Source organism: Sciurus carolinensis, chromosome 9 (genome assembly GCF_902686445.1).
Source record: "Sciurus carolinensis chromosome 9, mSciCar1.2, whole genome shotgun sequence".
Lineage (NCBI taxonomy): Eukaryota > Metazoa > Chordata > Mammalia > Rodentia > Sciuridae > Sciurus > Sciurus carolinensis.
This window is the reverse complement of record NC_062221.1, coordinates 42,979,894-43,005,967: the sequence shown is the minus strand read 5'-3', so window position 1 is coordinate 43,005,967 and position 26,074 is coordinate 42,979,894. Positions and strand designations below refer to the sequence as shown.

The following is a 26,074-nucleotide window of genomic DNA, read 5'->3' as shown; positions in this document are numbered from 1 at the left end:
GCCCAGGAGTTGGCTGGTCCACAGAGATGAATCCCTGCAGTACCTCTCTGGGCCTTAGGAGACCACTCAGGATCAGAACCTCTCTAAGGTGACCTCTGGAGTTCCTATTCTTGGTAGAAAAGGAAAGAAAACTTCATCCCAATTAGAGAAGTGGGTAAGAAGACTCAAAGTCCATGCCACTGGTCATTCTGGAATAGACCTAGCCAGTAGGTTACTGACCAACTTTGACATGAACCAATATAACTCCCAGCCGTGTCCTGGCCTCACTTTCTACTGCGAGAGCCTATGAGCCAAGAAAAGGGCAGACTTTCAGGGTTCACTGGCTTGTTTCCACTTCATAATCTTGGGCAAGCCCAAATACTTGTTTCTGCAGCTCATATAGTTCATTCAAGGGCAAGGTTAATCTTTACTAGACTATGAAGAAATCTTGGAGTACAAACCAACTGCGCAGATAAACTTCAAGGTGCTCTATTTGGCATGGAGTAGTACATTACAAACTTGGATTGTGTCCTTTTCCAAGCCGTTCCTCTTCTCACTCAAATGAGTTCACAGCTCTTGCTAATCTATCATTCCACACCCATGTCTAGCCTGTGAGCACCAGTTTATCATGGTGGGGAACTGTTTCCTGACCTGGGCCCAAGTGCTTGTCCTCCACTTCTGGTCAAAACTGCTCTCTAGGAAAGGACTCTGCTCTGCCAGTCGGTTGGCTCACATTCACGTCACCTAACTGAACAGTCCTTCCCAGTCCTGAGCTCTCTGCTTTGCCTCTTTTCCCTCATCACTGAACAAAGCCACATTGTGTTATCCACACACTGGACACCCCTGGGTCAGCTCATTCCCCACCTCCTCCGCTGTTTCAGGTAGCCCAGTCCCTAACGTCCTCGCAACTCTGTCAGAGTTCACTGGCCTGGGCTGGACATCTCATTTACCTGACCATGGGCAAGCAAGTGCCTCTCTTCACGTACTGAACTGACCCAGTGAAGTCATCACACCTGAGAGGAAGTCCCAGTCTTGGAACACACACAGCCACACCATCGGCATCAGCTTCGCTGCTCCATGTGCAGACTCACTCACTTTTTAGAGGGGTCACACATTTGGCTACAAGTACCAATAATAACAGGAGTCCAGAGGTTGTTCTAGGTCCTGCATCATTCCAGCTAATTCTGAAGAACGGCAATAATCTCCAACTTTTTGCCAGACTGGGAAAGGGCAGAGCAAGAGGAAGGAGCTTGGGAAGCATTTAAAATGCAGGCTCTTCAATGGCTGCTTCACAGAGAATGACCACACACTGGAGACTTCAAGATGAGACCCCAGGACAAAGATCTTTCTCCCTTAAAGGGAAAAATGTCTTACTAAACAGTATATCATTCTTTAAAATGAAATCTAGGGGTAAATTACAAATATAAAAGATTTCAAATATGCTTAGGAACATACTTTTTTTCTCTTTTATCCTTCTACTCCCTATTTGAATATTTTTACATTTCTTTCAAATCTATAGTTAAAAAATGAATTTAGCTATTCAAGATGATACCCTCAAAAGTGTAATTTATGCCAAGTGTGGTGGCGCATGCCTATAATCCCAGTGACAGAGGAGGCTGAGGCAGGAGGATTGCAAATTTGAGGCCGGCCTTGGCAACTTAGTGAGACTCTCTCAAAAAGGAGGGGGAAAATAAAAGAAGGCTTGGGATATAGTAAGCACCCTGTGTTCAATCCCTGGTACCACACATAAAAAAATTAATTTATGTCCTCTAAAAGAAAGAAAGGAAGCAAAAAAAAAAAAAAAAAAAAAAAAAAAAAAAAAAAAAAAAAAAGAAGGGAGAGAGGAAGGATAGTAAAACCCTTTGCTGAATTCTACCAGAAGGAGGTGGTGGGGGACATAATCCTGCTTTCAGGTGCCACAACTGAGACCCAGACCCTGACCCAACAGTATGTGTTTATCTCGATGGGCAGGCACAGGCTCCCATCTGTTGGTAGAGCAGGACAGAATCTGAATGCCACTGCTGCATGTCCCTCCAGCCAGCTGGGCAGCACTGGGGACAGGGCCTCAGCCCCACTCTAACAGTGGTGAATTTTATACTTTACATGTAGTCCTTGCTGCTCTGCCACTATGACTTATTTTTAAAAGAATATGTTTCTTTCTCTTCCTCTCTTTCTCCTCCTTCCTGATCTCAGGGGAACAGGATCACCTTTCTCCCCATCCTAAGCAGAGTTATGTGTCCTTGAGCACACCCCCACCACAGGAATGAAGTGATTCAGACCTAGGAGATGGCACCAGGACCTCAGAAACGACCATCTTGCAGATTAACAAGTGAATTACAACTGGGGTCTGAGAACACGTGGAATGGATCCTCTGTATCACTTTCAAACTCCCTGTTGCCCCTGATGGGCAGAATCACAGCCTCCAGGACAGAAGTTCCCTGTGCTTTCCCTTAGGTAGCAAAGCAATAAAAACTTCTTTCTCCTTTGCCTTAAAACCATGTCATTACTGGACTGGCACTGGGTACAAGGACCAAACTTTTGGTAACACTACCATCACTACAGTTGTAAGTGTACATTTTTCTTCCTTCTCCCTCTCTCCAGAATACTCAAAAGAGAAACAGGGGTAGGAAAAACAGTTATGTTGTACTTCAAAGTCTATGACCTTGTATCTGAAAGCTGTAGGCATGGTATCTAAACACCATTCGTACTATACAATGATAAAATCGAAAACATGTTGATGTTTCTCAGGACTAAAAATGTAACAAGGACTTAGACTCTTCACTCTTGTCTCCAAATGTCCAACGGGTAGCTAAAAGCAGGATTTAAGACACGGTATTTCTGACTCCATTTTGCAACCATCCCCTTTGCTCTGAGTCAACCATGGGTTCTAGGAAGGTCTGATTCTATAAACATCTGTGAGGTATTGAAATTACACCCCAGGCAACAGCAACTTCTTATGGACAAGGCCCACTTAACCCATCCTGAGATGATGCTGGACAGACCAGACTGGATCAAGATCACCTGCTTTGGCAGCTGAGAAGCCTCCAGTTATGCAAACTCCCAACCCTTGCCCTCATTCCCTTTCTCTAAAACCTCAAGGTCATTGCCAGTCCCTCAAAGACAGGTCTAAGGACTGGAGTCCTCCATCTTCTTGGTATAGCTACACAGATTAAAGTTCTTTTCATGTTTTTCACTACTACCTTTGTGGATCTGATTAGTTGGATCCCCAGAGTCAGTTCTCTGGCCTAGGACTCTAGTAACAAAAGGAGTCAAGAGGAGCCTTACATCACAATTTTAAACATGTCCCAGAATCTGGTGATTCCCTTCTACTGAGGAATGGTCCATTCCTTTTCTCTCAAATGTGACTCTTTAGTAACCTAAAGACTAGAGTAGAAATTAAGTTGGGTGACTTTGCAATGCTGGGTCTGAAAAGGTGAGAGTTTCTGCCTCTTTCCTGGGACCCTCACCTTGCAATTCTGACCACCCTGAGGCTGCCATGCTATGAGGGTGACCCAGGCCATCTGAAAAGGTTTCTGGAGGGCCTCAGATAGGCCCCACCCAGACCAGCACTGACCTTTAGACCTGTGAGTGAAGATTCCCAAAAGACCCCTGCCCCCTGATCAATGAGCCTTCCTAGCTGAAACTGCAGACATTACAGAGCACAGATAAGTCATTCCCTAATCCAGAATCTGAGCCCAAGAAAGTGATAGTTTTAAGCCATTTGGTTTTGAGGTAATTTGTTATGCAATATTCCATTCATTTATTTTAATGTCCATGTTTTTGTAGTATGAAGTTCTACCTCTCTGAATCACAGCAAATTTTTATAAATTTCTCCCACACTGTCAATAGCCAGGGCGTCGTGGGGGAGTGAAATATGCATGCTAGCACCCCAGACAAAGGCTTAACACCAGCTTGAGTAAAATCCTTGAGTAAAGGATCCTATTTTTTATGTGCCCTTAGTATAAATGCTCAAAACCATAAAAAGTAGATCTTTAAATTTATCTTTAAAATTATTGCTGTAGAAACTAAAAATGTAAATATATTCCTAGACAACAAAGATTAACCAACATTGTTAAGCAAGGGCAATGCAGTTACTTTAGTGTATAGAACTGCACTTTAGATTGAATTAAGACTTTTAATAATGGGGTCCCAAGTTTTTAGAACACTGAGGAGGTTTTTAGATACAGACGTACAGTAATCTTTGGAGGACTTTTGGATAGGGCACAGCCTAAAACTGAGATAGAAATGTGCAGATATGGAAAAGGAAAGACAGACGGTCTCAAAAGAGAAGTGCCATGAATCCCTGGACTGCAGAAAAGGTCCACAAACTGTTGAAATGCAAAGCGAGCTTTATTGAGCAAATCCAGCCCATGTCCTTAGCTTGCACTCCTTGTTCCTTGCTCCTCACCCGACCCATACCTCTCCCATTAGAAAGGAACCTGACGGCAATGTGCCTAGCACAGGAAAAACTGGTACAAACTGTGCGGCTCCACCCTGCCTCACCTCCAGTCCAGCCCCTAGCTGCTGTCCCTCTAACACCAACACCCCACACCAAAAGGCTGCTGCTGTCTCTGCCTCCGGGGATGGCCCACATTCTCCCTTTAATGTGCCTCTGTTTTTCTAAATAAACTTTTGTCTGTGTCTCTGGCACAGGTATGCCAAGGACCCCACTTGTCCTGAGTACAGAGGAATCCTCGAATCTCCGGTGACAAAACCACAGGGGTGAACAAACAAAACAATCTTTCAAAGGACCTCTACATGGAACCAGGTTTCCATCTCTCTCTGGATATCTGTTTACAAACATATAATGGGACTCAGTTCCAGTAAAGAAACCAATTTACAGATAGGTCAGCCTGTTTGAAAACTTGTAGCTAAGTATATAAAAAAGTATTTATTTGATTCAGTTCATAAAATGTGACTTATTTTTAAAGTTAAAAATATGTTTAAATATAACATGTTGCTTATGCTCATTTGGAAAAGAACGTAATGGAAAGGCTGAAACCAAGAAAAACTTTGTCAAATTAGTTTTTCTTCCTTTCTTAAGAGTTCCCATAAACTTCCCAGGTCTTCAGTACTTGGGAAGATGAATTCTCTCAATGGGCTAGTTAACATTTCCATGGTCAATTCTCTACATATAACTCACATATATCCCAATTAACTCAGGCTAGTGTTTTCCTGCCAGAGAAATTCTGTAGATGGTGGGGCAGTGGTTGCCCTGGCTAACAGCCCCAATTAGCCTGGCGCTGACAACACTGCAGTGGGTTTCCCAACACTACTGGCATTAATAGATGTAGCTGGCTGATATTTTCAATTGCTTTAAAATTAAAAGATTGAAAATGATCCTTCCTGTTCCTTTTTACATCTTCAATCCCGGCAAAAAAGAAGATTGCCAACATGAGACTGCTAGAATCCATGTTTGAACTGGCTCTGTCTGGCCATCGGTTTGTACCCTTTCTGGTGCTTTTTTGATAACTGCCCTCCTTTTCATACAGGTTCTCTCAGGAAGAGCTGCCTTCCTGAGTTGTACTTGCCAGGTTGGATCACTGCCTGCTAAATGAATGACATGAATTTGGTTATCAGTTGTCACGTGCTGTGGCCCATGGCTGCTGGATCCAGACATGGGCAAAGTGATTCGGGCTGGGCACTCTCTGTAACAACATGATCCAACCTGTCAGAAACACAATGATAAATCAAATGAAAAATAAAGCTGCACTGGCTAACTGAACTGCTGCCAGGCTCTAAGATTTAGTCTGCTCGTGCGTCTATATTTAGAAGTTGTTCTAGCACTGGCCAACCCTGGGCAACATCAAAGGTAAATGTTGGCTTGAGAAAAAGAAAGAGCATGATATGTTCAGCATGACTATATATAAGACAGGGTTCATAACAGGGAGGTGGGGACACTCCACATCTGGGTGGATTCACAAGCTCCTTGGGCCAAGTCCCACTCTCCCCTCAGTGATGCCTTTTACCAAGCACACTGGCACAGAAGACCTTTCTAAGGTAAGAAAAGGGGTGGGATGGTTTGTGGTTGCATGTTATTAAATAAACACTGTATGCATTTTAAGCCCTGGAATACTAGCTGTTCTGTTAACAGGCGAGAAGTAGCTACTTGGAATAGCCAAGGATGATCAGCAGGTCCTCTGGTTTAAATAAGCTAACAGAGTTTTCTTATATGTATCTCCAAATACTGGGGTTCATCTGGTGTCAAGAGCTTTGAAAGATCAATGTGTTGAGACTACCCAAGTGAAAAGGGGGGGAAAGAAACAGTGGGGGTAACTTTAGAACAAGCCACCTGTACAACTTAAAAATGAGCCAGGAGATGGACAGGTTTTGGCCATCTACCTAGACAAGGCCCACAGCGGCCACCTTCCAGCTGGCATCCAGCAGGCACAACAAACACAAATTGATAAAGCAGGTGCCAGGGACTTGTGATGAGTACTTGTGATTTAGCCTCAGAAGCTCCCACAAAGTCTGCGGTCCACACCTACAGCTCCATCCTGGCTTAGCTGCAGGTCTAGTAGGGAGTAACAATTTCTCTGACTCTCTGAAACCAATGGACATGGCAGTGAAGGTTGCTGATGTGGACACTCACTCTGCTGGGTGCCAGCTGCAGCTTAAGCCACAGTGTGAAAGCTGGCCAATAATGAACAGAGTGCCAAAGGATGCTTTGACCCTGCTTTCCAGTCCCCGTGAGGGCAGTCACTAGAGATTACAGGGTCCCTGGGCAAGTGGTACCTTCCTGCTACATTCTTGTCAGGCACTGGCATCAAGTTGGAGACAGTCATCTATTCTCTTCACTGAACCAATACACCATTTCAATCCAAGTGAGACAATCAACCATGTTCTCAAGGTAGCTCTCCTCATCCATTCCCAGGAACTCAGTAAGCCATTCTGTTTGTGATGCTCTTCTTCCTTCATTCCTAATATGGCTGTCATCTAACCAGAAAAACCCACGTGCGAAGACTCTTGATAAGAAGCACTCTGAGAGATTATCAACACAATGAGACACCACCCAAGCTGCACAGGAGAATGATAAACAGGTTACCAAATTCCTCCAGTGGGGCCAGGTCAATCCTTTGCTAGGCTGGCTCCTTCTGAACCAGATGTTCAAGAAGCTGTGGTGCGGAGCTGGCCACCCACTCCAGGAGGTTTCTGCATCAGAACTGCTGGTCACGGCCTGACCTCGCCTCCGAACGCTTCCCAGGGGCTTCTGGGTTCTAAGCTACTGGCCTCCTCTGTTCTCTGGACTTCACAGTATGCTTCCCTTGACTTCTGTGGCATTTAGTTCATCCTTAGTCTCTGGGTTTTACAGCTGTGTTGGCTCCTTAGTCACCAGGAAGCAAGATCTGTACTTACTTTTGGAGCTAGTTGAGTCACATGTGAGGAAGATTCTTGGGAACTCCACTAGTCACATTCCCACAGAGCTACTTTTCTGGTTCCTCCATATATCCCCTACATGTCATGGCCAGAAACTAAGCTAATAGCCTATTTATAGCTCTATACGGCACTGAAATCAATTTTTGTTTAGTTCAAACCAACAGGACTCCTGTTTAAATTCTTAAGTAAGAATGTCATCTTCCTTCACACAACCCTTCCAATCATTGACTTTTCCTACCTCAGATTTTACCACCTGGTTAGGCAGATTCATCAACATGGAATAATCATGACACTGAACCTGCTACTGCCCTCATTATCTCATTCAATTTTAACATACTTGTGAGATAACAGACATTACTTTTCTAGTGGATAGACTGAGGTTTATGTGTCAAATTTCTTCATGAACAGTTAGAAACTATACAGACCATTAATCCAGGCCTCTCTAGGTGAACACTGTATCACTGGAGAAGCCACACCACATACTCATAGCAAGTTTCAGGAGGACTGTGTTTGCTCTGAGTGACCAGCTGTAACAGTGCCAGTTAGCATTCCACATGGCACAAGACGCAGCACTATCTAAGAGTGTAACTTACAAACCAGGTTTCCATAAATGCCTCCTTTTCAGAACTCATTTTTTCTAAAATGGAAAAGAAAGTTCTTATCTGCCCATGAAATGCACTCCTTTTCTAAAGTTTTCAAAGAAAAGTCCTGATCACCATCTATTTAGGAACCTTAAAGCAAACTGGGAAGGCTTTTATGAGAGGGTCTATCAAAAGGTTCCCAATTCCTTTTCCTAAAAGCCCCTCCCTACCCGAGAGCCTCTCTAGCTCAAGATCCTTCCTGGACGGCTTCTAGAGAAAACCTCCCACCTCTGCTGGATATTGATATGTCATCAAGCAGGAAAGCGATCCAGGGATTAGTTTAGCTGGAAAGAGTACCCAAGGAGAGGACAGGCAGTCACAGGGGGCAGCCATGGCACTACCTTCATTTTCCTCCTCCCACCCACCTCTTGTGGGAAGGAATCTCCACCTTGAGAACTCTATCATGTAAGCACTGCTTTGCTGTTCAATAAAAAAATACGCTTTACTCCAAGAGGATTTTTATTAAAGCCAGCACTAGATGTTTATACTTAAATCTAGCAAAAGGAAATTTGCCATCTGCCGGAATGACCATTACGTGTGGATTAAGGCAAATGGCGTGTGAGTGAGAGTGTGTGTGTGTGTGTGTGTGTGTGTGTGAGAGAGAGAGAGCACACTGTAATCACAAAGAAATTAAAATGTGATGATGACTCAACCAATAGTCAAGTGAAAAACTGCCTGGAAAATGGGCTTCTGCCTTCCTGCTCGAGACAGGGAGTGTCCCCAGGGACGGTAAGTGGTTAGGGATTGGCAGAAATGCAGGGCTGGTTCTCAGACCCTGTGGCTCTGAACTTGTATGAGAACTCACCAGTCACAACAACATGGACATTTTGCTAGGAAAGGCCATACCTTTTTGAGTAATGAAAACTGATCTGTGGCAGGTGAAAATCAAAATCGATACCACAGATGGAAAAGCAAAGGGCACCTGAATGTTTTTAGTTGCTCATTATCATTTCATAGTCAGTTATTCCACACTGGTTTAAAATTTAAGGGATTATGTAGCTAGTTATTAATGGGGAAAAACAGGTAGTTACTCTTCTTCTTTTTTTTAAATAGAACTATCATGAGTAGCTTTCAAGTGAATTCTACGAAACAGTGATGTGAAATTAATGACAGTGAACCTGGGTGACAGATGATGTGTCAGCTTCCCCCTGCATTATGCCATGTTTCTGTTTTCTGTTTCCCACTAGCTCTCCCATGGGCCCTAGAGTTCAAGAGACCAGCATGTGGTTAGCTATTAACTAAGGAGGATCTTCCCAAGGAGAGCAACTCAGCACAGCATTTTCGACCTCAGCAGAGATAAAAGCTGCTAAGTATTTCAAAATTTTACACTAATCACCTTTTTGGATTGGTGATTACAAATGGAGCAAAAGAAAAAGTGAGGACTAGGTTCTCCTCTTGAGCACAACCTGGAGACTCACCTGTCTCCCTCTCAGGCAGGGATCTGCAATTCCCTGTAGCCCACAATCTTACTACACTCTAAGTTTGTTTCTGCAGTTCCCTGGATAAAAAGTAGGCCATGGGTGTGTGGTTGGGGCAGAATGTCCTTTCAGAGGGGTGCAGAGGTCTGGTTCTTGGGAGAGTTGGGATGATTCCAGCAAAATATCTCCTTCCTACTTTTCTGCCCCACTGTGTTACACTAGGGAAGGGTGTGGAAACAGCCACAGGAACCATGTGCACCTGGCTCCGTAAACTACCAGCAGAAAGCTGCAGAGGGCAGCCAGGGCCAGGGTCCTTCACACTCCCTGTAGGACAGATGATGTTCTTTGTTGGAACATTTCCTTTTCTTCCTTGAAGTCAAGCCTGGGTAACATAGGAATATGGGACCAACTTGAAGGTCAACTCAAGTGAGCAGCCCCCAAGAGGGCTACTAATTCCTGACTAAATTCCAAATTTATAAACACAGTGTGCCAGACTGTTTTGTCAGAAACTTCATTTCCAAATGATAGGATGGGCAGGAATGAATTGGCTATTGGTACATAGATTCTCATTACCAGGAAATCCAATGGAACCCTTTTAAAATCTTCTTAGAAAGACCAGAAAAAAAGTATGTTAATAAAGCAAAGAAGCTATTAAACAGAAAAATTTGAGCGGCATGTGGCTGTTTGTTTGATTTGCATCTGTTTGAAAGTACCAAAAGATAAGCTTACATTAGTTTTTTTCAGCTATCGAGGTAAAGACATTATCTTTCTTATGTCATATATCCCTCATAAGACAGTGTACAACATCTAGGCACTGAAGTATAACTGCTGACATAATTAATAAATGAGTAGGTCAAACAGTGGTGAAAAAGATTCCAAAACAATCTCCTGTCTGAAAGGTTAATGGTAAATACTCTGCTTTGAGATATTTAAATAGTGTCAAGGCACATGAACTAATGGGCTAATCTATCCTTTTACTTTGCAGATGCACAAACTGAGAACCAAGAGCTGAAGCTGCTTAGTGTACAATGTGTCCTTTCAAGTACCGCTGCTGCCAGGGAGCTCACGCCACCTAGCAGCCAAGGAGAGCTTTACCGAGTCTGAATTCTGGCAGGTTTGCTAGCAGATGAATATTAAGCCTCGGAAAAGGACAAAAGGATTCCTATCTTGACAAAAGGCCTGTGATAGGTGAGAGTTTGACTGGCATCTCCAATAGGACTCAGCAGAATCAAAATCAGCAGGAATCTGAAGGTAGGAGAGATAATAAAAACAGATGGCAGAGAATTAAGACAGAAGAGAGGAGAAGATGGAAGAAGACCAAGTAGAGGAAAGGCAAAAAGTCCCAAACTGGCCATTTAACTTTTTGTGATCATAGTCCTCAGGGTCCCTGCTGAGAAGAGAGGGTCACCAGGACTTCTACAGGAGGCCCAAGGACCACAGGAGGCTGTAGCATGTTTCTACTCAGCATCATGCCAGGGCACCTTCAGTTTAAATTCTAAGGGAAGGGGCTAGCAACTGGGTGTCCATGGCCGTTTCCTGCAGCTCAGTTTTCTTTAGAGGTTGCCCATTCCAGTAGTCAACCTCTCTGATCTTAACTTGAAAGGTCAGGGTCCTAGGCAGAGAAGCAGCACACATACTTTCATTCTCTCTTGCTCTCACCTCTCTCAGGTCTCAAAGATCTAAAATGAAAAACAACAATAAACAAGAAAGCCTTCTCTTTACTGGTAAACTTTATCTTGATATAAAACCTCAAGACCTGAGGGGGAAAATTCAAGTCAATTCAATAAAACAGCACATCAATGTGCCTTTATCATTAGATTCAACTTGTCCTGGTGTGAGAGGAGACAGGAGGATGCTACCATGAGCTTACAGGTCAGACATGTTCCTTTCCAATGTCCTTTACTTTCTGTAAAAATTTATAAGGGCTATGGAGGTGGTTTCATTTTCCAATCAAACCACTTTAAAATGAAATTTACCTATTCTGTAAAATGTACCAGTTAAGACTGAAATTTCACCTATCTGTACAAAGGAGTGATTTGTAAGGATCCTAATGACACTGTCTTTGGGAGCTTGAAATTAAAGCTCTTCGGACACAAACCAATGGGAAAATAGCCTTCAGCAGAAAGCAATACAGGGCTTCTCCAACACAACAAAATTTCACCAGAAGAATTACCAAGTTTTCATTTTACACTTGATTAAAAATTTTTTCTATCCTCAACAAGTCACTTTTTGATTACACTTATATTCTAAATCTTTTAATTCCCCCATGCCAATTTAAGTCACAAAGACTTGTTAACATGCATTTCTCCCCAAATTCCACACGTTCTATGCTTAAAATCCTATTTACTCAACCACAGAAAGATAGACTAAAACAAAGACACATGAATGGATGAACTTAAGATCTACAGGAACAAAAAGCTCAGTTATGATTTATAAACAAAAGGTTTCCGCACCAAATGTTTCCTGCCTGAGATTCTGTTGCGCGTCATCAGGAGGGACAAGTGCGCTGGCACCCCAGTTAGCACAGAGAGGCTTTGAGAACAGAAACTCCATCATGGACAGTATCCCAGGGCCTCTGCTGATGGACAGAGGTGCCTGTGATGGGAAGGTCCGACCCACAGGGCAGTGAGAGCTCCACGTGCTGTTCCACTCTTCCACAGGGACACTCAGAAGGGCCACACCATTCCAGAAAGGAAGAACAAATCATGTTTCCCAACCATAGTGTCATCAAAACCATCTGGGACATCAAGATGACAAAGCAGTCTCACTTCTAGTACAAATTAGTGGCTGAAAAAGGCATTCAAAGTAGATAAGATTTGTCTTTCGGTGGCATTGCTTGTAAAAAGTCAGGTAAATATGTTGTAATGTACAATTTATTATGCTACTATAATAATTCTTCCTTTTCAATAATCCGTAACTACTGATTTAAATTGTTCTCCATTTACATTCCTTTTTTCCCCTGTGTTTAGCATGTCTTATAAAAGAATAAGATGGTATTTGTTCTGCAATCTTATTTTAGACGGATAAATATGAAAATATGCTTACCTCATCCCATTCCAGAAGGTAGTTGGTGATTTTTGAACCATTGTCAATTGGTGCCTAAAAAAAATAATAAAATGAGATTGGAGAAAGCTGTTCACAGACAACAGTTATGAGCTACTGAGGTGGTTTAAATACAATGTCTATTATAGCTCTGTGCGCTCCCCTCAGACATAGAACTGCATTTCTTAGGTCAGACATAATCACACATTAATGTTATTTTATTTATTTATTTTTACTTTTTTGTCTGGGGATTGAACCTAGGGTCATTTTAGCACTGAGCTACATCCTCAGACCTCTTTATTTTTTAAGTCAGAGTAGCACTAAATGTTGAGGTTAGCCTTGAACTTTCTGTCCTCCTGCCCCAGCCTCCCAAGTCACTGGCATTACATCAATTTCGATACAATTCAACAAAATCATTTCCGCAAAGAACAAATCTGGCTTCTCGCACCACCTTGACCTTGATGCCTCACAGCACCCTGCTCTGGAGAAAAAACTTTTAAGAGGTACTTTATGTCTAAACGTAGAGGGGGAAAAAACATCGCTGGGAAATAGGCATTGCTGAGGATCTGGGGGCACTAAAGGGTCTAAAAGGGTCTATATTTTTTATAAATTCCCCCATACAGTTTTGGTTTTTATCTTATTTTTTTTTTTCCAAAGTACTTAATACTAGAAAGTCATCTATGGCATTAAGCCTCCCCCTCCCCTTTTTTTGAAGACCAAGGAAAAAACAAGATCCTCTGGATAAATTACCAGAGACTATTAGCCCTTCACACGTTAGCAAAAGAAGTTTCGTCATTTGCTTTCCTCTTACAAGCAAGCTGAGATCTACCTCACTGAAAAAACAGGTTCTGAATAATGGAGGGGAACTTAGGAGAAGAGTGCTTTGCAGAATTAGACTGCTAGAAGAGGTGCCAGAGGGGGTTCCCAAAGCACCCAGAGTAGCTCAAGAGGTGAAAAGTAGGAGCAAGTCTCCTGTTCCAAAACCTTGTCTGGGTTTGGTACTTGTTCAGGAAGAAGAATGGAAGCCCAGTGAACTACACAGTACCTCACCCCTTACAAAAGGAAGCCTGGGCTCCCACAGCTGCATCTGAATCCCAGCTCTGCTGTCTTTTCTCACGTGTGGTCTGGTGCTCGCTGTTTAATATCAATGTCTAATTTCTTGTTCCAGGAATGGATAAGTGTGATAAATAGTTGGGAGACTTTTTATGTAAATTGCCTATTAAACTACTCAGTTTTATAGAACACACTTCAACAGTAGCTGATACTCTACTATTGTTAATAATAAAACATTATCAGGGATCAATAAATGCTAAATTAAAAAAGAAACTTCTTTTTGTTCTTTCCTTCCTCCCTCCCTCACCTTCTTTCTGAGTCACACAATCTCGGAGTCTCCAAACTCAGATCTCAGGTGTGTACTGTGAATCCTACACTGTAATTTGAAGCTTTTGTAGGCTGCAGTTGCAGAGCAGACAGGGAGGCATTTAACACTCTAAATAACTGACGAAGTTTTAGATGAGAATCCATTTCTAAAAAAGGAACTGCACTTAATGATAATCTGCAAATTCCTCTGAAAAGTGTTCTTTAGGTTTCTTCTAAGGTATGCTGCCCCACCACGGGGCCCTTCATTCCTAGGAGGCAAACTGCCTGGGCTTCTGTTTTGCCTTGTCTCCTGTGTGGAAAGTGACTGGTGCTGATCAGCAAGAGATCTCAGGCGCTCTCTGTGGATTCAAGGACAGGTCACAGCCTGAGAACATTCCCGTCCTTGAGCACTATGATCCGGAAATCTGCACTAAGGACATTCAAATAAAAATTGAACTGAATCCAGGATTTTCATGTCTGAACATGACTGAATGAAACAAGAATATATTTCTGATTCACAGCGAAACTCTTTCTTAACATTGCTGGTCTGCCTGAGACCTGAATTTCATCCAGGTATTAAGCGGAGAAGGTATCAGTGATTCCCAACTTTAGGTTTATAAGACTCCGGGTTCCCTCAGGCAATCTTAAGCATATATATGTTTTAAATAGATTTTAATTCTTTTAAGAACAGATATATTTACATAAGCATAAATATAGCATTAGTTTTAAATGGATGTATATTCTCCAAGGAATTAAGCAATGATGACCAATTGGGTATTAAAAACTCTGAAAAGGTGGGAAATCACTGACCTGGATTATCCCTGGAAGCCAGGAAGGAAAATAAAATAGTTCAGATGCTAAGCCGGTTCAAACTTTGCCTACATCCAAATAACACACTTGCTCTTGGCGGTGGGCATGAGAATTTAGCTGCCCTCAGAGAACGATGGGAGCCCAGGTTCCATTGCTGCCCACTGCTCTCTGGTGAGCTCCCCAGACACCTCCTCTCTTTCACATATTAATATTCTCCCCCAAACCACCAAACTTCATTATTCCTACTATTTTACAATTTAAATTATATTTTACTATTATTTGAAAATATTGATATACAGAAATAATGACAGAGTGACAACAATGTACTATTTTTTTGTAAACACACAACTATGATTAACATGTTAAGGACACACTTTAAAGAAGGTACAACAGGTCTCCTTCTTTGGCAACAGTTAATTTTTAGTTGGTACATTGCGTTTTATAAAAACTACTTTGCAATTCATCCTTTCAAAAATAATTAGTAATCCTGACTGATCTAAGGCCTAATTACTGAAAATTAATGAAGTCTTCATATAGTTTAGAACAGTACACATTCTGAGTAAATTTAAATATTAAACATTTCAGCACTTGCCCTGGAAAAAGCCAAATGAACCATAAGCCTACTTTATCTCTAAATCTTTCTGTCCAAAAACTTTATGCTACAGCTCTTGAATGTTTGTTGAAATGAACTAAACTATTACAAAGTGATGAAATTTAAGTATTTTAAATATTTATATCACTTACCAAGTACTGTTTACGATCCTAGGAGATTTATCAAATTCCCCTACAAGAAGAGCTAAAGCAGGACTTTGCAGGTCCCTCCTCCCACTCATTTGACCAATTTATAGAAATGGTAAGTAACTTCTGTTATCTCAATAATTAGTTTTACATAGCTATTATGCAGAAAACCAAGCATTATCACAAAATGAAAATTTTGTCAAATAAAAACTTCAAATGGCCACAGAAGATGTAATATTAACTTGTGAGTATTCTTGACAACTTGAGCTACCCACCTTCCACTGCAAGGTTAGTGAACTTTTGCTTCTGTGTGCCAGCTTAGGAGGGAAAGGACATTCAGGTGCACAACTGTGGGTGGTGAAGCTAACTGGCTCGGAGCAGGACCCCTTTACAGAATTGTACATGGCATATACCCTGAAACAAAACAGACAGACACAGTCAATGCAGTGGCGCAGCACAGGAGACCAGGTTCTTATCTCTCCTCTGCCCCAGGGTTTTCCATATGTGAAGAGAATTGCCTACACAGGAAGCACTGTGACTCTTAATTCTTATCTGCTGGCCTTGTCCCCAAGTAGGTATGGTCAACAATCATAGAGGACAATTTTCCAAACAGGGTATTTGTTTCAGTGTGTTCCATTCAGCCCCACTCCATTCAGCTCTATTTTAAGATAGGCAGGGTGTACAGACTGGAAAAGAATACTCTATGTGAGAAAACAACTTTAATTCCCAGAATAGTCTCCAAATATACATTCTTAAAACCAAAAGCTGCACTCTGGCTGACTTTGTCAAGGAAAAAGCACAGCTACAGGTTGGGCGAAAGGGGAAAAGATGCAGTGATCACAGTCCTCAGGCTGGAGAGAGTACAATGGAGCCAACAGGGTAGAAAGTCTCTGAACTATTTAGAACACTGAGTATTGGGATAAAAATATGGATGCTTCACACATAGAAATACAACATCTAGTGATTTAAAAAAAAAACAAAAAAACAAAAACAGTGCTCAGGTACAGTTTATCCATGTGAGCATTTCACTTTTGCACATTGTTCCGAGATGGAAGATGTTCAGTTTGCACTTAAAACACTTGGCTCAAGACTCACCATGTGTGCCTGACTTTGCCAGAGAAGCTGTGAAGGGAAAGTATTCAGTGTGCTATTATAATACCTTACTCTTTTCAAATTGCATATAGCACCATGTGGATTTTTATCATCTTCTTCCCTAGTTTTCCGATTTTTATTATTGGGAATTATTTTTAATAATTGAAAACATATCCTTTAAAATGATAACAAATAAGGCTTTTCTACCTAAAAAGATGGCAAAGATTAAGCTATTCAGAGTTGGGAAATAAATTATCAAGTCCGTATTCTTTTCTTTTTTTCTTTTCTTCCCCCCACTTCTCTCTCTCTCTCCTTTTTTTTTTTTGGTGCTAAGTTGCCTAGGCTGTCTTCAAACTTGCAATCCTTCTGCCTTTGGCCTCCAAATTGCTGGGATTACAGGCATGCACCTCCACGCCCTGCAAGGCCCTAGTTCTTATAACTACCCTCTTATAGGAAACTCTCATTACCCCACTGTCGACACAAAGTAACCGCCCTAAGGCTACATCTAACCACTCTACAGTACTGCCAGCACTCCTTGTTCGCCCAGCAATCACGTTTTTCTACACACCCCCAGTCTACTTCCCCTCAGTCTATTCAATGAGCACAAATGTCAGCTAAGATAACAACATTAGGGAAAATAAGTCCCAATTATATATGGATTTCAAAGTCATTGCTCCTCCACATCTGTTACAAAAAATCCATACAGGTCATGTAAATCAAAAGTACTAATAGAGCCGGGCATAGTGGCAACCACTGTAATCCCAGCAACTTGGGAGACTAACGTAGAAGGATTCCAAGTTTAAGCCCAGCCTCGGCAGTTTAGCCAGAGGCTGAACTGGCTTTCTCTAAATAAAAAATATAAAGGGTTGAGGATGTGGCTCAGTGGTTAAGCATCCCCAGGTTCAAACTCCAGTGCCCACCCCAGCCAAATGAAAAGTACTAAAAGAAATGTCTACTTTCTACCCTAAAAGGTAAAATACATGTTTATTTTACATTCTACCTTTTTGCTTTATGGGAAGACACCATAATATTTGATGCAAACAAACAACATTTATTGTTAGGGTGCCCTCCGTGTAACTCGAGAAGGGGGAAAACGATTCTTTTCGCACACAATGAAACTAGACATATGATGATATAAAGTTAAATGGTAGGTCTGACAAGATCATTTCCATGTGTTAAGATGGGCTCACTGGGAGTCAATTATTTAATATGAATCACAGAAAGTTCCAGTAATAGGCTGCAGACTGAAGTTAATATAACAGGATTCTCTAAATGGTAGCTCACAGTTTGCATTTAGCCAAGATATGCGTGTTAGTGGTTGTGGTGGGAAGACAGTATCTTTAAATAATTAGTACCACCTATGAATTTTAGTATGTAGGGAATAATCATCACAGAGACAACTAGAGACTGTGCATTCCTAATAAAAGACCATCACCCTACCTTTAAATTGTCGCCAAAAAAAACCCTTCAATCTGGACCTGATTAAGCCTCCTTACCACTTTCCAGGAAATACAGAGGACAGGGGAACATATTAAGCAATACAATAAGGATGCCAACAGCCAAACTGACATGTCTGGAAAACTCTACAGGACATACACAATCTCCAACAAATAAGTTGAAGGGGAGGTGGTGGGGAAGAAGAAAACCTATGGAGTCAAAAGAAACTTAAATCAAACAGCATACTCAGATCATATTTGAATTCTCATTATAACAAAGTAAAAAAATAAAACCTTCATTTTTAGGACAATTAAGGAAAGAACAGTCTCTAAATTTTGAGGGCATTAAGGAATAATTATTCCTTGTTTGTTTTGGGTGGGCATGTGATGACAATCATGTGATTTATAGGTGAAATAATATAATATCCACACTCTCTTCAAAATCATGGGTGGAGGGAAAGTAGGTGAGGACACTGAGCAGTAGAAATCGAGTGATGGGTACATGGAAGTTCATTAAACTACTTTCTACTCTTGACTATATCTGAAATAAAAAATGTTAAAATAAAAATTAAGCCCACACTGAAAAATATTTCAAGATCTCACAAAAAATAAGTGAATCTCTAGCTTCTCATAAAACTGGAAATTATAATACTTAACTCTCCTTCCTGCACTGTAGTTAACAAGACAAGGCTGCCTGCAGCTCCCTCTGTAGATGGGGCAGATGCTATGCATTCACTAGAGTACCGTGCACTCCCTTGGTCTCCTCTCACTAGGACGGCATTTTGGCTGACTTTTACCCCACCCATTTAGGTTCCCTTTCTCCATCCAGCAGGTATCTCAGTTTGCAAACACTAGCATTTCCCTATAAATGCAGAACTATAAACAAGCAGACCAGGTCCTGGATATTCACAAAAATAGGTGGCACCAAAAATCCATCTGTATTAGAAAACAGAAAACAGCCTACAAGGTACCATTAGACCACAGTTAGTTGTCTGAGGAGAGGGGAATCTGGACTTAGTCAAGTTCTTTGCTTCTGTTTTAACAGGATTCTTGGGAGTCAGAAATTCACACATCTAGATTAGAGAATTATGAGTTAACAGAGGCAACTGATGGCAAGGCTGGGAGGCAATAGTGGGAATAAAAGAAAAGAACATGATGGCAACTGTAATATGCTGCAATAGTTATATGAGCTGCACCAAGCTATTCTCCTTGTCTTTAACTCTGAAGAATGTTTTAGTTTGCTGCGGGTGTAGCTCAGTGGGGAAGTACATGTTTAACAGGAAGGAGGCCCTGGGTTCAATCTTCAGAAGAAAAAAAAAAGTTAACGAACTTTTATGTACCTGTCATTCAACACACATGCACATACACAGTTCATTTAAATTAGGGTTCAATGCTTTTCATATATAAAAGTATATCAGCAAGAGAAACAAGATCTGTTTTTATATGGCAATATAAATGAGCTGCATATGGTATAATTTGATACAAAATCTAAGTATATCATGATTACCTCTGTCAATTAAAATTCTTCAGTAAACAGAAACCAAATGTAATAGGAACCTGCTACAATCTTACTAGTAACTTTTACATAAAAGTCAAGTTTCTAGAAATGATGCCATACTTTAAATGCTGCAGTCTATTTTTCACATGATGGTGATAGGTTTTCTCTAAATATCATCCTATGATAGGAACATTCATAGAGAAGGGTCAGTTTCTTGGGTCAAAGAAATCCACAGATAGTTGAGTTTCTTTTTCATTTACCCTAGGAAAAGAAAACATTTTTCTAACAATACAATGTAACTAATCTTGTGTTGGGTTTTCACATCTTTCCTTTTAAATACTGTCTAAATGAAGCAGGTAATCCAAGACTTGCAGAAATATGCCTCCAGTTTCCTCCCACATATCTGTAACATACTAGGAGCCATGATTTCCAGGCAATAATACCTATTTCACATCCCTGCACTATGCTGGCAATCATATTTTTGGAAATGTTTTGTCATGTAACTTTTCTAGGAAATGACATTACATGTTATCATCTCTGGGCAACTTCTTTGACAAATTGATGATATTGATGGTTGGGAAACTACTTCAAGTTTTGTTATTAAATTGTTATCCATTCCATTACTCAAATTCCTGATTATCCCATTATTATTAAAAATATAAATTACTGATTGCCATAATAAAATGGTTATTTCAATTCTGTTGTTAAGTATAAAGTTACCAATTAAAAGAAGAATATACTTTTCTGGGAAATGCATAGGTAACATAAATTTGTATATATGCAAATATTTATAGAGGTGAATATATATGTATAAATATTTATGTAAACCTATATAATACAGGTAATATTAAAAACATAGATTATGTTACATTTTTCTCATTTCTGCCTTTTCCAACATAAAATTCCCCCACCACACAAGATTTTTGTTATTGGTGGCTTTATACATTATACAATATACTTTATGAAAACACTACTCTTTGACAACTATAAATTATTTTTTTAAATAGTCAATATTAAACTGCAAAAGGAAATCAGTATAAGAACTGAGTAACAAAAAGGTGATTATTTTTATCAAAATCAAAGCCAACACTCAAGACTCAAATTTTTCAAATTAATGGATAAAGAAGGGCATTATTTTCTTCAAACACTATAAGAAAATAAAAAAAAGAATTATAGTTGAATACATGCATATCGATGACACACAAAAATTACAGCAAGTGGTGAGAAACATTTTTTTAATGTGAAATGTCATGGGGCATAATTTTACATATGGAATTCAGCTCAAACGGCACGACAGATGCCAATACAAACAGCCACAGGCACAAGACCAGTAGCAGTCTGAAGGATGCCACTGGTCTCAGTAAATCCCCAAGGCAGTGAGAAGTCAAGAGCCACTCTTATCAGGGGACTGAAGCCAAGCACCAGGCAGTTTACTGTCAGATTTGATGACCAAGAGACTGCTACTTAAAAAATAAATAAGTAAACAAAACTAAAAGGTTTGTATACATAATTGATGAACTCACATAAAATGAACACGTTGGGGGGCAGGATGAAAAATGAGCAAAAGCATTATTTGAAGATATTGGACAGTGGGAACAGGATGGAATCAGAGCAGCAAAATCAAAAGTAAAAAGAAATGTGAGACTGGAAGCCCTAGGTAAGACTAATGCACAAAGGAAGGAAGACATATTTTGAACTGAGGCTTCTGTGGGTCTTAAACAAAATGTGCAATATTAGGAATAAGAAGGGAAAATGCAGCCTATTCTGTGCTGTAAAATAAATATTTCAATTTTCCTTAATGACTTTATAGACTTACATCAAGGTGACACTATCTAAGTTGGTAATAGACATACATATAAAAATGCCATGGATATAACTGCTCATCTTGCAACTGTACAGTAACTGAATTCTTTTGAAGTTGTTGTTATGGAAATATGGTAAGAAAGATACTTCCAGAGAGTCTTCTTTTTTTTTTTTTTTTTGAGAATTTAAAAGAAAATTTATTTATTTATTTATTTATTTTTTTTGTTGTTGTTTTTTTCCAGAGAGTCTTCTGAGGTCCCACAGATGACTATTAAATTTTAAAAGATATTTGAGACTACTCTTTCTGATAAAAAACTTATATTGCTACGATCATGACTTTGAAAATGTTAACTGTATCATGAAAAAAGGAAATTTTGCTCCTTCTTTTCCCAGTGACAAGTATGATATATTTTTCTCAATAAGAAATATGAGTGATATGGTAAAACCGCAAACAAATTCAAAGAACTTGCATCAGAAAGTCCTTTTAATTCTGAGAGTAGAAAAACTGCAACTACCTTGGAAAACCAAAACAAAAAAGTATTTAAACAATACTACAGGTTTACAATAGTTTTGCACCTATAGTTCAATTTTTCTCACATAATCTTTCCTCATATTAAAAATAAAAACGAAGCCCAAGAAGTTCCAATGGCACATGCCCTCAGCCAGGACAAGCCATTAAACCCAAGTCTCAAGGTACGTCCACCGTGCATCACACTGCCTCACTGGAACAATTCAAGGCAGAGGACGCTCGATCTAGGAGCTAGAAGCGTTAAGATTCTTCTCTAGTTTGAGAAGGGAGAAACTTTAAATGGAAAGTGAATGAATGATCTGTATGGACTGTGGATGAGGCAGGGCAAAAAGAAGAAAATCTGGACTGGCGGTTTTTATTAGAAGAGAAAAAATTTCTAAATATACTAAAACAGACCATCACTACGCAGAGAGAATTTTCTATTTCTATGGAAAGCAGAGAGCTAGACCAAACAATATGTGGTTGTGCTTTGGGTTGTCTATGAGATGTGACATACATTTCACATGTCACAGATGTAGAGTCCCAAATGTGTAGGTAGAGAGTTTAGATTAGATTCAAAGGCTGTAGATGGCAAAACCTCACACTCCTATTTCTTTCGGAAACTATTAACTGTTTTTTTTATCTGCCTAAAAGTTGGGGATGTTCATAGAACATGGCAATAAAAATAAATGATCAAGTGTTCTCAAAATATACTCTTTGTAAGAGGGGTCAAAAAGAAATGAAGGGAAATAAGAGACAGGATGGTGAATAAAGGGTAGATTCTTCATGACATTTACATTTTTTAAAAGGATATTGTATGCTCATGAATGAACAGGAAATTAATAAAATAAGCTTTTAGTAAAGCAATAACAATAAACTGCTAAAACATGGAGAAAAAAGGAAACATATGTTAACAATGAATAATGTATATCATTCACACGACTCCCTATGATGGTGTTACATTTTCTGGTTTGTTGTTCAATCAACCATTTTGGAGAATAGTTAAATCATTTATACTATCATTTTAGATTCACGAATTATACAAATCTTTTTGTTTGTTCGATATGTTTGGGCAGAAGTTAAATGACTTAAAATCCATAAATTCTGATTTAAACAGGAAGAGATGGTTGCAATAGAGCTCATCTAAACAATACAACAGCTAAGCAGATGTGTACTTTATGGCAATGTAAAACAACTTGCTCTTATATATACACACACTGTGTTAAATTTAAGTTTTAAAGCACTTCTGTAGCTAGTAAGATATTATAATTCAGCATATCCTTGTTTTTCTCACCCTTTTTTTGTTCATATTTTATATTGGTGCATTATATTTATACATAATGTTGGAATTCACTGTATATATTTATATGTGCACACATTTATAAGAATACAATTTGGCCCATATCATTCCCACTGGAGACTGAATCAGAGGTGCTTTACCACTAGGTTATATCCCCAGTCCTTTTTTTTTTTTTTTTTTTTTTTTTTTAACTTTGAGACAGGGTCTTCCAAAGTAGATGAGGTGGGTCTTGAACTCATGATCCTCCTGCCTCAGCTTTCAGAGGCTGCCATTTTAGTCAAATATGCTATCACACCCAACTATCCCTTCTCACCTTTCTTAATGAGAAAATTGTGGCACAGAACTATGTAACTTGAAGTTTAAACAGCTAATGTATGTAGCACCAAACCAGAACTCAAGCCTCCTGATAATTAAGGGGACCCATTCAGAAAACCCCTTATTTACAATTTGATGAATGGATGTACCATTAAATAATTAGATGGCCTCTCTAAAAATTTAGATGATGATTTCCTAAACACAGGTCTGTGATTGGGCTGGGTTTCTTCCTGAGATAAGCTAGCAGAGTTGGCACAGCATGAATTCTGGAGAAATCAGAGTAAAGAATTCAGACTACATTACATTATTTGGGTTGTTTTGTCAAGCTGAGTCAATTCTTGTCAGAGATAATATGATGTTTGCATTACTTGACTACTTCAAAATCTATTGGCTTTTAAAGTTAAAAAATGTTCTTGCAACATGAGAAGGGCTTGAGTGATTAGGCCTGAATGTACAGTTTGTATGTGTGGTCTATAATAAACAACTATATAGCCATAGTAAAAAAAAAAAAAAAAAATACATATATCATATAGAAAGAATATACAATATATTAAACAACATAGTCTAATAGATCTAAGACCCTATAAAATAAAAATAACTTTAAAAAAAATTTAAAGATGTCTGTTTAGAGCATCGCCTACTTTTCTGTCCCCAGAAGCACATCCAAGTCCTCCCAATCACTGTTCTTCAGAGTGCCAAACAGAAATGAATAGCCAGTGAGCCACAGGCCCAAAACTTTGCTAGGCGAATGCCATTCTTCAAAAGTTTTTAAAAGGAGGCATATGATTTACTTCTGCAATCTGACTTTCCAAGACAACTCAATTCTTATGTCCTAACTTACCTCACATGATAATCAGTTGCTGGTCTAAGATCTTTCAGGTTACATTCCAATTCTTCTCCACTACAAAGAAAAATCATTTATTAGTTAATAATACCAGTTTCAAAAGTAAAACGGGTTTTGGATTTGGGACTCATAGTTATGCGTAGACTCATAGTTATGTATAGACTAGAATTATTATATATGATTCCACCAAAAACCAGAAATAAACTTTTTTATTTGGTATTACTATTATCATTTTTTGGACTTAAAAGTCAGATTCCTTTTAATGATGCCCAACCTTATATCTGGGAAGTGACAAAGTTAACTTACTAATAAGATTCTAAAACATCTTATTACTTCTTAAAAGTAATCCTCAAGAGCAAATAAGTGAGCAAATAAACAAACAAGTAAATAACCAACTGCCAAACAAAGGCAGTTCCCAGACTTACACTGGCAGGAACCTTGATTCCCTCAAGTCCAGACTCTTGATGAAATCACAATCTGCATCCCTCACAAACGAATGCATCCACTAAATAGCTCTCAGATATAAAATTAAACCATTGATCTGATCAAAAGGTGCAACTGAACCTCAGCTTAAATTACAAGGAAATAGCCAATACAAAACCAGGAATGTTCCATTAAAATTTTTCAAAAGATGTGTGTGGGGAGTGTGCAGATATGACTTATTTTGTATTCTTCAAAAATGTGTTATAAAAGACAAAGACAGACCAGTGGAAGAGTTCCAAATTTAAAAAGGCTAAAAGACAACACAAATAAATGAAATGTTCAACCTTAGACTGGATCCTGTCCTGAAGAGGAAGAAAAATGCTATCACATTTTTCAAAACAGACATTACTCAGAACAGCTGACCAAAATAGAATATGGACAATGGATTAGATGAATGTACTGTATCAAAATATTTATGAAGCCGATAATGACACTGATTATAAAAGTATTTTTATTCTGAGGAAATACACTGAAATATTTAGTGGTAAAAGACTGATACATATAACTTTTAGGAAAAAAAATTACAGATAGTAAAGAAAAAGGGAAAGAAGGAAGAGTTTGCATGGTTAAAGAAAACAGTAAAAAGTTAATAACAGGTCAATCTGGATAGACTATACTTCATATGTCTTGATCTCACTATTTGTGCAATGTTTTGTTTGAAATTCTCCCAAAAAAGTTTTTTGTAAATTGTAAATTGGAAGCTATATCCACAGCTTGCCTGCAGCTCTGCTGTTTTAACTTACATTATACCTTTAAATATCTTAGTATTTAAAATATTAGCTTAAAATGGAAAAGTTAACATAATAATTCAGATTTCCAGCCTCTCATGCAAAAAAAAAAAAAAAAAAAAAAACCTCTCAAGAATCAGCAAATCTGGGCAATGACTAAAGTTGAATGGCAAGTGTTTCCATCAGACAAAAAAGGGAATCTGTGTTATTTCAACTTAAGAAAGTAGAATTTTTTCTTACTCTTGTTACCTGCCTTGCTCCTTAGGGCACTTGAGATGCTAGCTCCTGTCACCAGTATCCATCTTGCATTAGTACAAACTAACTAGCTAGGTGTGACAGTACCTACCTGTAGTTCACTATTTGGGAGGTTGAGGCAGGAGGATCACGTAAGCTCATGAATTTGAGACTAGCCTGAATAACATAATGAGCCCAGGCTAAAAAAAAAAAAAAAAAAATCCATTTCTTGGTGAAGTGGGGGAAATGATTCTCTGGAGTTCTAGTTCTGATTTTTCAAAATAGAAAACTCTGGTTGTAAGTCGGAGTGCAGAGACAGGATTGTACTCAAAGTACAGTGGGAGTCAGAGTATTTTTTGCAGGGTGGTAATATAGACTGACATGTTTCTGCAAAGTGGATGCTGGGCGACCCAGGGGACTGCAGGAGTCCAGGCAAGCAACAACAGAGCAGAACAGGAAGCAAGGAGGC

At 39.4% G+C, this 26,074-nt stretch overlaps 1 protein-coding gene across 2 annotated transcripts in view; it reads right to left on the bottom strand.

Moving 5' to 3' along the window:
* Fndc3b (fibronectin type III domain containing 3B) overlaps positions 1-26,074 on the bottom strand; it is a 338,390-nt gene that overhangs the window by 67,175 nt on the left and 245,141 nt on the right. For both annotated transcript variants that reach the window (XM_047563477.1, XM_047563478.1), the window contains exons 9-11: positions 24,158-24,217; positions 15,640-15,778; positions 12,461-12,514 (exon numbers count right to left, since the gene is read on the bottom strand). In XM_047563477.1, the coding sequence (XP_047419433.1) occupies positions 12,461-12,514; positions 15,640-15,778; positions 24,158-24,217 (253 nt within the window). The remainder of the gene's footprint in view (positions 1-12,460; positions 12,515-15,639; positions 15,779-24,157; positions 24,218-26,074) is intronic.